This window comes from Telmatherina bonti (genome assembly GCF_933228915.1).
Source record: "Telmatherina bonti genome assembly, chromosome: 1".
NCBI lineage: Eukaryota > Metazoa > Chordata > Actinopteri > Atheriniformes > Telmatherinidae > Telmatherina > Telmatherina bonti.
In genome coordinates, this window is record NC_136619.1 from 20759240 (window position 1) to 20771131 (window position 11892).

An 11892-nucleotide genomic window follows, 5' to 3' on the forward strand; every position below is an offset into this window, starting at 1 on the left:
CTTTTGCCTGCGAAAGTTTCTTTACATCACCAGCCATTGAATTGCTGTCGGTCTAGGCGGAGGAATCGTTTGGAGTGTCCATACGACGCAACCAGGGTCACCTTTCCTTTTTAAAACACTGTAGCTACCTACCAGTACCTGTGGGTTTACTTTTTAGGGCGGACTCGATGTTGGATCATTTTGGGCAGCTTAATGTTGCGCTCCTGATGCCTGCCAGACCCCTGTTTAGCCGCAGCTGACAGTGACAGGCAGGGTGTTGGGAGCTGTTCACTGATAAGAGATAAACTGGGTTAAAGGCGGGCTGTCAGGCACAGATAAAGTGGACAATAACGGACTAAAATCGACCATGTAGCGGTAACAATCGTCTCAACCAAGTGCCTGTGGATACAGCTTGTTATCCTGGCACACCAAAATGTTTCTCCAAGGGGATTTACCAAACAAGAAACGCAACGACACTGCCAGTCACTGAGTCTGGATGCCAGCGTAGGTAAACAGATATTTCTACTACTTAGCCAAGTTCATCATAGTTCAGGTCTCTGACTACTCGCACGATGCGGCTTATCATTCGTATGTCAAAGTGCACACATAAAATGCACTTATGGAAACTAAAGCTAACCCAGCCCAGGCTATCATGGCTAAATCACCACACGACCCTCTCGGCTTCCCACTGGAAGAAGAGACCGTGGACAGGGATTAGGACCTCCGCTCAACCGACCCCTGCCTTCCCTCTTTGCTCGGCCAGGCCCGTACTTTCGGTTCTTTCCGGCAGCTCTCTGACGGGCCTGTCCGTCCTCACCTCTCATACAGCGGCGGGCAGACTACGGACACTCACACGTACACCTGTTGCCTTCTCGAGTTCTTCAGCGGGCTCGACTCCTGCACCAGCCGACCCCGTGAAGAGCCACACGGACGCTGAGAGGGCGCAGACACCGACCACGGTCCCTCTGGAGGATGTTAAAAGGATTTCGCGACTTGCCTACCCGGAGAGATGGAGACTAGCGGGTAAACACTGTACTTAAGTAACATACTTTGAGAATGCATTAGTACTTTTTTATTTTTGCTCTGGTCCCACAAGGGAAAATACTTATTACAGTTCATATTGATCCGTTTAATTAGAGAAAACTTCTTCATAGTAAGTTTTGTTCGTAAGCCTCTGTTTATTAAAAAAAAATCAGATAAATCAGAAGTACTCATTATGTTTTGTATACATGTGTTATTTCTATATTAGCTGTTTTACTGGTAAATGGACGCTCAGTCATGTTATATTTTTTTTTTAATTATGGATTTTTAAAAAATAATTTCAATAACTTGCATATTAGTTTGGAAATGCTGCCTCCCAAGTACAAAATATTTGATCTAATTATGTTCATTGCTTGGAGAGCATCACCTTCACTTTTAGTGTTTAAGTACTTATATAGTGCCGTTTATGTGAGGGAAAGATTTTATGAATTGTAGTCCTGGGTTTTGCATCCTACATTAAGTTATATTGACTGTTTTCTTTCCTTTCCTGAAGTTGAATTTGTTTTGGGGGGGATTTCTGTCTTTTCTTTCATTATCTCCAGCTGCCCTTGGTTTCCTAACTGTGTCCAGTGCAGTCACCATGTCGGCTCCCTTCTTCCTGGGCAGAGTGATAGACACCATTTACACAACTGGAACAGACACAGAGACAATGACAGCATCTCTAACGTCATTGTGCATCATGCTAACAGGAGTGTTTCTATGTGGTGGAGCAGCCAATGCAGCCAGAGTCTACCTCATGCAGGTTTCAGGTGAGAGGAAGGGCAATAAGCAGAAAATACGCACAACAGACTAAATGTAAACCCACTGACGTAAACCCATTCATGAGCAGAAAGAGTAATGCAATTCTCTACAACATGCTTTGAAAATTTAAGTAATAACAATTTTATTAAACATCTGTCTAAAAAATGCAAATTGTCACACCTGATTAAGTACCACAATCTCTTTACGAGGTGCTTTGCATAGCAGAGTGAAAAAAAACAGCCTTCCTTCATTTAAAGGTAACAGCAACACCTCTAAAGTTTCATTAGTAAAATATGAGACTGTCTCAATTTTTCCACTCACACACAGCTGTTACAACTAAGTTTTATTTTTGTTCAAATTTAAATTTTTTTTATCAATGTCTTGCCAGCCATCATTCACATGTAGGGACTTCCTGAAGGCTCTGCTGGTTGCCTGGCAAATATGTTAGTGTACAGTTTGAACCTTGTGGATGTTTTGTGTTTTATTAGCAAGTTGCAGAGGGTTTGTAGGTTACATGAGATCCAAGCAAAAATAAGCGGAGTCCTCTCAACAACGTCATTGGCCTAATTTTGCTCGTGTAAGATATAAACATTTAGTAAATAAATGAAAATCTGAGGTAAATTATTGCATATCAAGCGAATGCTAAACAGATTATTTTCGTTGTCAATCTTTTTCTTTTCAGGCCAACAGATTGTCCGTAATCTCCGTGCCTCAGTTTTCTCCTCCATCCTCAAACAGGAAGTGGCATTTTTTGACAGGAACAGGACTGGTGAGCTCATCAACCGGCTCTCAGCAGATACGACTGTGGTGGGCCGTTCAATCACAGACAACCTATCAGATGGGCTGAGAGCTGTCGCCCAGGCAGCTGCTGGTGTCAGCATGATGGTTAGTACCTACCTTTTTGTGGTCCGCTTGCTTGGATAAGAAGTCGCCTTTAATACAGGAAAAATATTTGATTGAAATTAATTTTTTTTTTTTTTAACCAGCTTTGACAAAGTGAGGACATAGTCAATGTCCTGTTTTGCCATGAAAACTATGTATTGCTCATTTTGATTAAAAAAAACATCAAACATATATATTAGTATAAATGGTGACATTATCATTTCTATAAACATTTAACATATTGATTTAAAAAGTCACAGTGCTTCAGACATTCAGTCAGACAAGAAAAGAGGTATGAGAAGATGAACCTAGTTTAGTGTTTTTCACTATGAGGAAGTGGATGGGATTTTCTGAGCATGTTTTGTGTTAATCTTTCCACTCTGTGCTTCCTGTATGCAGGAGCTGCGTTTACTTCCACATTACTGATAAATTGCAGGACTGTCGTAAAACAGGTTTACCAGAATACTTTCTTTTATCTGTTCATGGAAATGAATAAATTCTGGTTAGAGTCTGTCACTGCTGTAAATGATGATAGGAATCAGAAACTTCATACAAATGATGAATCTCCCAATTCTCTTATCTTTGATCTGCCTGCAGTTTATCTTTTTCAGGTCTGTTAATAAGATACTTGTTCTGACTTTGATAAACCAACTTTTTCTTGCTTCCATCTTGCATAATGGTTTTCCCAACCATAGTATGTTGTTCTGCATCAAAGCATGCTTTCAACACATTCTTTTTTTGCTTACAAAGAAGTAAAAATATTTCCTGGTGTCATTTAAATTCAAGGAAGTTAATGGAAAATACTTCTTGTAATCTGATGTAAAACCTGGCCCATCTTTGTTGTATTTAATCAAGGGTGTAATTGCTGTTAGCCACTTACAGAGATGACACAGCATCACCTATTTAATTATTTATTTTAAAAACAGTTGCATGAAACTATCAAAAATGTCATATTTCCACATTGTTTATTATCATATGACAGAGGTGACCAATTCCACTGTGATAATATAATCTTGTTGCTTCCCTGTGTTCTACTGGTGCTATAGCTTTTTTTTTTTTTTTCCAATATTCATTTTCAGTCAATGTTATTTGTCAAATGGATTGTGTCAGTTATTAGATTATTAGTAGACTTAAATTATAACATTGCCATAAATGATTTAACAGAGAAAGACAAACAGTTATGTAGTTATTTGTTTTTAAGCGAATTAGCCATCAGCTATGATTTTATTATCGTTACTGCAGAGATCCCTTTCCAAATGTCTAATAAAAACTACATCTAATACTCCTTAATTATCCATTTGTACTGGCACGATCTGACTGATAATTCAATTATACATTGTTGTTAGAGGTTTTTTTTTCCACTTACACATTAGTTACCTGCATGTTTTCCTCTCCCAGTTCTATGTCTCCCCCAGTTTAGCCAGTTTTGTGCTGTTAATCGTCCCTCCTATGGCTGCCCTTGCCGTCATCTATGGCAGATACCTGCGCTCCATCTCCAAACGTACACAGGATGCACTTGCACAAGCCACACAGGTACAGAAACAAACCGTAAGCTGTCTGCAAATAGTACAAATAGTTCAAACTCTCAGGATTTGACCGTTTTTGTTTTATTGTCACACATTTCGGTTTAAAATTGTAGAGGTTTTTATATTTAAGTGATTTTACTGAGCCTCTTGCAAAAATACTTTTTAAATTTTAAGGCTGAGGAAACTGTCATGTTTGTTTTGCTTTTCTAAAGTGTACATGTGATTTAACTAAACTTAATTAAAGGTGTAGAGTAAATTTGCTTTGATGTTTTTATTTCCAATCTACAAAGCCATTACAAAATTGTGTATTCAGTTGGCAGAGGAGCGTATCAGCAACATGCGGACAGTCCGGGCTTTTGGTAAAGAGCTGTCAGAGGTCAACCAATACACACAGAAGACTGATCATGTCCTCAGCCTGGCCAAAAAGGAGGCCACAATGAGAGCTGGATTCTTCGGAGTGGTGAGTGTCTGTGAGTTGCAGTGATGCAAATACACAGTTAATACATGAGATGTTGCATACAAGCTTCTGCTTTCTGGTTTGTCACAACACCTCACAACCAAATGAACTATGTTTCACCTTTTAAAGAAAGTATTATCCAATAAGTTTTATAGGAGCAGAGATCAAATCAACAACTTTACAGCTATTAAGAACAGCTTGAAAGCTTAGGAAATTATTGTGTAGGTGGAAAAGTAGATTTAAATTAGGAGTCCTCTTAGTTGTTTATGTTTAAGGTGTTTTTCCTCATTCTTTAATGATCTGGTATGTCAGGTCACAGGTCTGTCTGCGTTGTTCAGCGAAGTGTAGTCAGTAGCTGGTGTCAAGGGAGAGATTCTGGTAACAAAACTCACCAGGAAGCTTTCCCAGCATGCTCCCAGTAAGATGGTAATTAGTGTGATCAGTAGCAGGAAGCAACAGGTAGACCAGGTGCTGTTGTAATTAAATAACAACCACTGTGTGTTTTCCAGACTGGCCTCAGTGGTAATCTCATGATCCTGTCAGTGCTCTACAAAGGGGGTCTTCTGATGGCCAATCAGCATATGACTGTTGGAGAACTCTCATCATTCCTCATGTACACCTTCTGGGTCGGCATCAGTATTGCAGGTAACACGCACGTACCACACACATGCACAAACAAACATACAGCATGCTACCTGTTTACAAAAATCACTAGGAGTACTCACTACCACTATCATTTTGCACAACTGTGTTTTTGCACTAGAATCACTACATTAGAGTTTATTCTGTATTCTCATCTCACATTATCGAAGCTTTCTTGCCGTGAATGTTTTTACATGTACAGATTTTTAATTTGAAGCTATTTTATTATTTTAGTACTGGACTTAAGTATCTAGCTATCTCGCTATCTATCATGGATGACTGTGTGTTTTCCAACAGTGTTGCTCTATGATTGGTTTGCAGGTCTAAGTTCATTCTATTCTGAGCTGATGAAGGGTTTCGGAGCAGGAGCCAGACTCTGGGAGCTGCTGGACAGAAAGCCTGAATTACCATTAAACGGTCAGTACACACACAACTACACATCTGCAGAGCAGCACCACTACATGACTAAATAGCCTCAGCTGTCATGTATAGTTAAATATAGTGGTTAAATGTATAATTACTGAAGCCAGATTTTTACATCGCCACTTATTGCTGGAAAAATGTAACAGTTTTACTTTTTGTTGAGTAACATAAGTCACTAGAAAGTAGTAGTGTTCCTAAAAATGTAAGTAATTCCCGGTTATACCTACTTAATTGGCTAACATACTTTTACTTTAAAAGATGCAACTTTTCCTATTTAAAAAAAAATTCAATACCTTTTTTTCATTTGAAACATTTTTCAAAAGTGAAATTTGTGAATTACTCTGCGTGCTCTCCTATAACATCTACAGACAGAAATATGACCATATTAGACCTAGTAATATATACAGTATATCACTTCCAGCATAACACAGCTATGAACTGCTGCTGTAACATTAACAGAGACACACAGCAGCGTTACGTTTATCTGACATTATCAGCTAAGCCCATGTCAGAGAGGGTACAATACTGAATTAAAAACAACAGGGCTGTTCAAACTTTCCATTACTGTGCTTTTACCTGCTGTCATTAGCTGCAGCGAAGTTATTTTTGTGTCCAGTAGTCTCTGGTTACATGATAAATATTTCAGCTTCTTACAATTTTAAGTCTTTTTGTGGTGCAGCTTCTCATCTAATAAATAGCCGTAGTGTAGAAACTTTGTTCTAAAAAGGAAGTGAATGTCACTTATCTTTTGCTGAAAGCAGATTTTAACTTTCGGGCAAATGAATATTCATGAGAATAACAATGAATGTTCCTTAGTATTAAAAAGGCAAAATGTGTCAAACTACCGAGGCTTTCTTTATACAACTTTGCATTAAAAACTGCTGCTGATATTACACATGCATTGTAGCTCTTTTAACTTTCAGTAACATTAAGTAAATAGCCATGAGGAGAATAAATGAAAAAGTGACCTCTGCAGAATGACTTTAACAAACTGGCATTCATGTTTTGTTTCATTTTTACTCTTTATTTTAAATGCCATTACTTCATAAAACCATTTCAATGAGTTAGGCTAAACAGTGTTGTGTCTCTGCCTCTCTTCTCACCCACAGAGGGCCAAATCCTCCCTCCAGACCAGCTGAAAGGCCAGTTAGAGTTCTTCAATGTCTCTTTTGCCTACCCTACTCGTACAGAGGCTCCTGTCTTTCAGAACCTCAGTCTTCTGGTTCCAGCTGGTACCATTATGGCTGTGGTGGGACCCAGTGGGTCTGGAAAATCCTCCTTGGTCTCATTGTTGCTCAGGCTGTACGACCCAGATGCTGGTGAGATTAAGATGCATCTACTACTGATCAGTTACTTAACTGGTGACAAAGTTAAAAACACAAAGCTGTGTTAAATTGGTGTTATTGCATCTTTAATAATTTTTAAAATGGAAACTCACTCCTCTAGGTTTCATCACAATCGATGGTCATGACATTAGGGATCTAAATCCCTACTGGCTCCGGAGTCACATTGGAACTGTCAGCCAGGTAACAAATCAAAATAAAACTCTCTGACATACAATACTTACTTTGTCTTATTTGGACATGATCAAATGTATTATGTAACTTTGTGATAAGATTTTCTGTCTTTTCCCACCAATTTCCCAGGAGCCTGTGCTGTTTTCTTGTTCCATCAGAGATAATATAGCATATGGTGCTGTGGACCCTGATGCTGTGAACACCGAGGACATCTACAGAGCAGCCAGAGTGGCCAATGCCTACGATTTCATCCAAGCCTTTCCTAAGGGCTTTGATACTGTGGTAGGAGAGAAAGGAGTACTGCTGTCAGGTGAGGAACTGAGGCAGCGACATGACTGAATGAGTCAAAGTCTGTCTCCCCACTCCACATTGGTTATCTATCCATCAGTTGCAGTAAGGCTGACACCACTGAAGAGCTCAATTCTTCGACAGGTTGCCAGTTTCTCTCACCTCAAAGAGTGAAGGCTCATGAGAAAATTATATGGTTTTCTCATAAGTATGCACTATGTGCTCAATTTTTTGTTGCTTAGAACTTTTTTTCACATTGTTTTCTTCAAATTCTGTGGTCATGTTGCAGCTACATTTTCACATTTACCAGATCCCCACTTTCCTATTCCTCTCCCTTCACCTCCATCCGCTCTCTGTAGTAGACTTTAAACTTGTCAGCGTGGGTGCCGGAGCTTTCTTTTGTGCCTCATCCAGGCTTCAAATTTCTCTGCCTCCTCATTTCCGCCCACTAAACTCCATCACACAAGTCAAAGCTGAGTTTCAAAACCTACTTGCTCAAAACTGCATTTGACCAGATTTAATTCTTCTAAGAGTTTAGATCACTCGTCTGATCTGTTTTGGTTTTTTTTCCTCTGATCACCTTTAAAATAAATTCCTCACAATCTTTTTTTTTTTTTTTTTAAATATTAGTCTTTTGAAAAAATATAATTAGTACCTTTTAGCAAAATGTGTAATAATTTGTCCTAAATCGATAAGCTGCACGAATTTTGACAATTATATAGAAAGATTTACAGAAAAGAATATTTAACATAAGTACAGATATGGATGTAGAATCTTTTGTATTAAAGTCCTGTTTTAACAATTTTCCATTTTTTATTTGAGCATCTTTATAACTATTTCAACACCATCTGTGTTATTGACTTGTGAGTATTTACACTTTAATTTACAGTTGGTTTAATGGAGCAGAGGTAAAACTTATCATTCAGTTTTTGAAATTGTACTTTGGTGTGGAAATTGAAACTTTTATTTCAAAATGTTCTTAAGTGCCTCTCCTCTGTAGATACACAGGTTGTGTGATTAAACAGCCGTGGAGATGTTATTGACCTAACTTAGTATTTCTGCTTCTCAGGTGGTCAGAAGCAGAGGATAGCCATCGCCAGAGCCCTGCTCAAGGTAAATATATCAACATACTTGTTTAACTGATGACGTACTTTTAACCATTCTTGGATTTTCCTGTCATTACTCAGCAAAGCTCATGTTCTGGATCTAATGCTTCCATTCATCAGACTGAAAAATTAGCCTTAAGAAGGCAACTTTACTTGTGCTGGGCATCTCATTTAGTTGGCTGGAGGACTTGCGTACTGAAACTGAAAGTCTTTGCTACACCACACTAAGATTTAATTATCAGCAGGTAACTCTTTACTCCAGGGCTGCCCAAAGTCTGTCCTCAAGGGCCGAGGACAGACTTTGGGCTGTCCTGCAGGTTTGGGCTGGTTTGGGATGTCCTGCAGGTGATCGATGCCTTCCTGTTCCAACACACATGGCTTCCTTTAAATGGATTAAACGGCCAATGAAGTTCTGCACAATGACTGATTAGTTCGAGTCAAGTGTGTTGGATCAGGGATACATGGAAAACATGCAGGATTGTGGCCCTCGAGGACCAGAGCTGGGCATCCCTGCTTTACTGCATCTTTACAGCTTCTGTCCTGTCACTGTCCGCAAGACAGAGTCTAGTCTTTCCTAATCTTTTTCTTAGAAAGCTGAAGTGGCATTTTTAACATGGTTTGTTTTTTTTCCCCCCATAGAATCCGAAGATCCTGTTACTTGATGAGGCCACTAGGTGAGAGATCATAAACTTGTTGGTAAAAACATGTCTCACTTGTTTGTGAAAATTCTGAAAACACTTTTCCTGTCCGTCTCTCATAAGTGCACTGGACGCTGAGAATGAGTTCCTTGTCCAGGAGGCTTTGGAGCGACTGATGGAAGGTAAAACTTGCCATCTTTTCTGTCTTTTTCTTTTAAAGTTGCCTCACACATGTAACAAAGCTTACATTTAAGATTCCAGTCCTTCACTGTCATTTCCTATCCTCACTCAAATCAACAGGAAGGACAGTCGTGATCATCGCTCACCGCCTTTCCACTATAAAAAATGCAGATACTGTTGCTGTTCTTGATCAGAGGCACATCGCTGAGTGTGGCCATCCCACAGAGCTGCTGGGAAACAGGCAAGGACTGTTCCGGAAACTGATGGAAAAACAGGCGTTTCTACAGGAAGAACAGCAGCGAGCTCTTCTCTAAGAGGGCACAAGTGTAAGAGGAAGAAAATATGTGTTGGTGGCTTGGAAAAACTGTATTTATTCCAGAAAGATCTGAATCCCTCAACACACGTACACAGGCTCAGAGACTTATACTGATTAATAAAAGCTAAAAGAAAGCAAAACTCAATTACTGAGACTTTCCTTCCAACTCGATGCTGAAAAACCATTGTACGTACCATTATATGAAGATTTCCTTGTAAACTGCTCAGAAAATATCTAAAGAAAAGAAAGGTGGGATGAGAGCCTATCAGGAGAAACATTTGATTTTAAATTTAAATTAAAAATCATTGAAATTTTCATTGCTGTTATCGTAAAAGGCCTAAATTGTCCTTAAGTGCTCAAGAGGAGTGTGGTGAACTCATATCTTTATATTTCTCTGCTATGGAAAGCTTTGTTATCACTTTGATACTCAAAAAACCACTCCAATCCTATAGCACTGATAACTGTATATTTATGTAATTTTGTCTGTATATTAGATTTTTTTTTTTTTTTACCTTATGTGCAGCATATTTTATTTGTCATTTAAAACCTAAACAGTTGAAAGCAGCTAAATTAGGTGTTAACACTTTTGTAAAACAGGATTGAACACAATTCTGACATATTTTAATAAATTCTTTGCACTTTTGTCATGGAACTAAAAAAAAAAAAAAAAAAAAAAAAATCAGATGTGCCACATGTCTTAGGTATCAGTCGTATTTAGAAATGCCTAAACATTAAGTTATTCTATAGTTGTGTTTTGTTTTTTTGGTTTTGTTTTTTTTTTTAGATTTAACTGACAGAAATGAAACTGCTAAAAATCCTTTTCAATCTTTTTGACGCCTGCTAAGGGGTTTCCTATGTTGTCATGTTAAGAGTCAAATGTGCTCTATGCATTAAAATCACCCTTATGTCAACACAGTTTTCCATACAAGCTTCTCTGCAAATCAAATAATTTCACAGTTTAGCAAACAGAAGCCAACATTTCAGCTTCATCACATGATTGTATAGATAGCTGGATATGGCAACCTGTGACGTGATGGTCTCTTATCCCCTCAGTATTGCTTGCAGTTTACAGGGTCTTCAATCCACAGCCTTCAATTCTTTGTAAACAGCATCAAAACCACACGTGTTAGTCACTGCACTGTTAAGCCAACTACATATTGCAGCTGGCATGGAGAGGTTGACTTCAAGCTAATGACTCTCCTTGGCAAATATTTAGACTGCAAATGACCACTAAACTGCTCGACGGTAATGAGAAAACCGTTTCAGAGGATTTAATTTCCTTTTAAAGATTTTAAAATGTTTTGAGCTCTTTATATTTTATTTTATTTGTTAACCACACATCAGGTAAGCAGGACTGTCTTTTATAGTGTCACTGGTCCTGATCACCAATTGGCCGCAGCTGTGACCAGGCTCAGCAGAGAGGCAGAGCAGCTCAGCCCAGGTGCCTACAGATGTTTGTCTCCTTCTTTGTCCTGCAGCAGACAGATGACCTGTTCAGGGTGTTCCCTGCCTCTCACCTGCTAAAAGACTGGATAAGCTCCATGGTGGGAGTCCTCAGAGAAGTATTATACTGCATGAGACTGATTGATATTAACAGTGTTACAAAATGAATCCATCACTCATTAAATTGTCTCAAAATGTTGCTTGTTTGCCACAGCTGTCATTGCATGATTCCTTCAATTTGGAATTGTGTATTTGTTCACTCAAATGTGTTAGACTCTGTGCTCAGATCATTTATTATTTTAACCATTATGAATTGCAAGATGGCTTTATATGTGTGTGTGTGTGTGTATATATATATATATATATATATATATATGTTTAAATATATGGTTTTATACATGTTTTAGTTTTAAAAGAAAAATATTTATAAAATTAAATCTCAAAAGGAAATTATATTTTCTTGAATCATTACATTTTCCCATTATAAGTTCATGAAGAGCACAGTCTCTGCACATCGCTTTGTGTTCAGAAATCTTGTCAAACCACATTCATTATAAATGAGCAGGAAAAAAAGTTAATTAGGCCAGATTTGTTTGTGTTAAGTATCTTAAGTTTGTGCATTAATGGATCAGAAAGTGAATGTGGTACACCTGAGCGTATGTTTCTTTTAATCTTGAACAAGACAAAGTGTACATATGTACTAAATTATATTG

At 38.3% G+C, this 11892-nt stretch overlaps 1 protein-coding gene across 2 annotated transcripts; it reads left to right on the plus strand.

Moving 5' to 3' along the window:
* Positions 1–62: 62 nt before the first annotated feature.
* Positions 63–11892, plus strand: abcb10 (ATP-binding cassette, sub-family B (MDR/TAP), member 10). 2 transcript variants are annotated; one of them, XM_079242714.1, is made up of 15 exons: positions 63–1002; positions 1563–1769; positions 2444–2646; positions 4042–4176; positions 4483–4629; positions 5136–5271; positions 5590–5685; positions 6801–7010; positions 7138–7217; positions 7338–7518; positions 8566–8609; positions 9242–9276; positions 9364–9422; positions 9541–9746; positions 11104–11892. In XM_079242714.1, exons 1-14 carry the CDS (start codon positions 552–554, stop codon positions 9732–9734), a joined length of 2178 nt encoding a protein of 725 aa, XP_079098840.1. In that variant the 5' UTR covers positions 63–551; the 3' UTR covers positions 9735–9746; positions 11104–11892. The 2 variants fall into 2 exon arrangements, with proteins under 2 accessions (XP_079098840.1, XP_079098841.1); XM_079242715.1 differs by having other exon boundaries at positions 11215–11892.

What these genes read in the sequence shown, in the direction of transcription:
- abcb10 (XM_079242714.1), top strand. Translation starts at nt 552, where the DNA reads ATGCGGCTTATCATTCGTATGTCAAAGTGCACACATAAAATGCACTTA. An exon ending in GCTGTACGACCCAGATGCTG is followed by an intron (nt 7,011 to 7,137) that starts GTGAGATTAAGA and finishes TCACTCCTCTAG; the next exon opens with GTTTCATCACAATCGATGGT. An exon ending in ACATTGGAACTGTCAGCCAG is followed by an intron (nt 7,218 to 7,337) that starts GTAACAAATCAA and finishes CCAATTTCCCAG; the next exon opens with GAGCCTGTGCTGTTTTCTTG.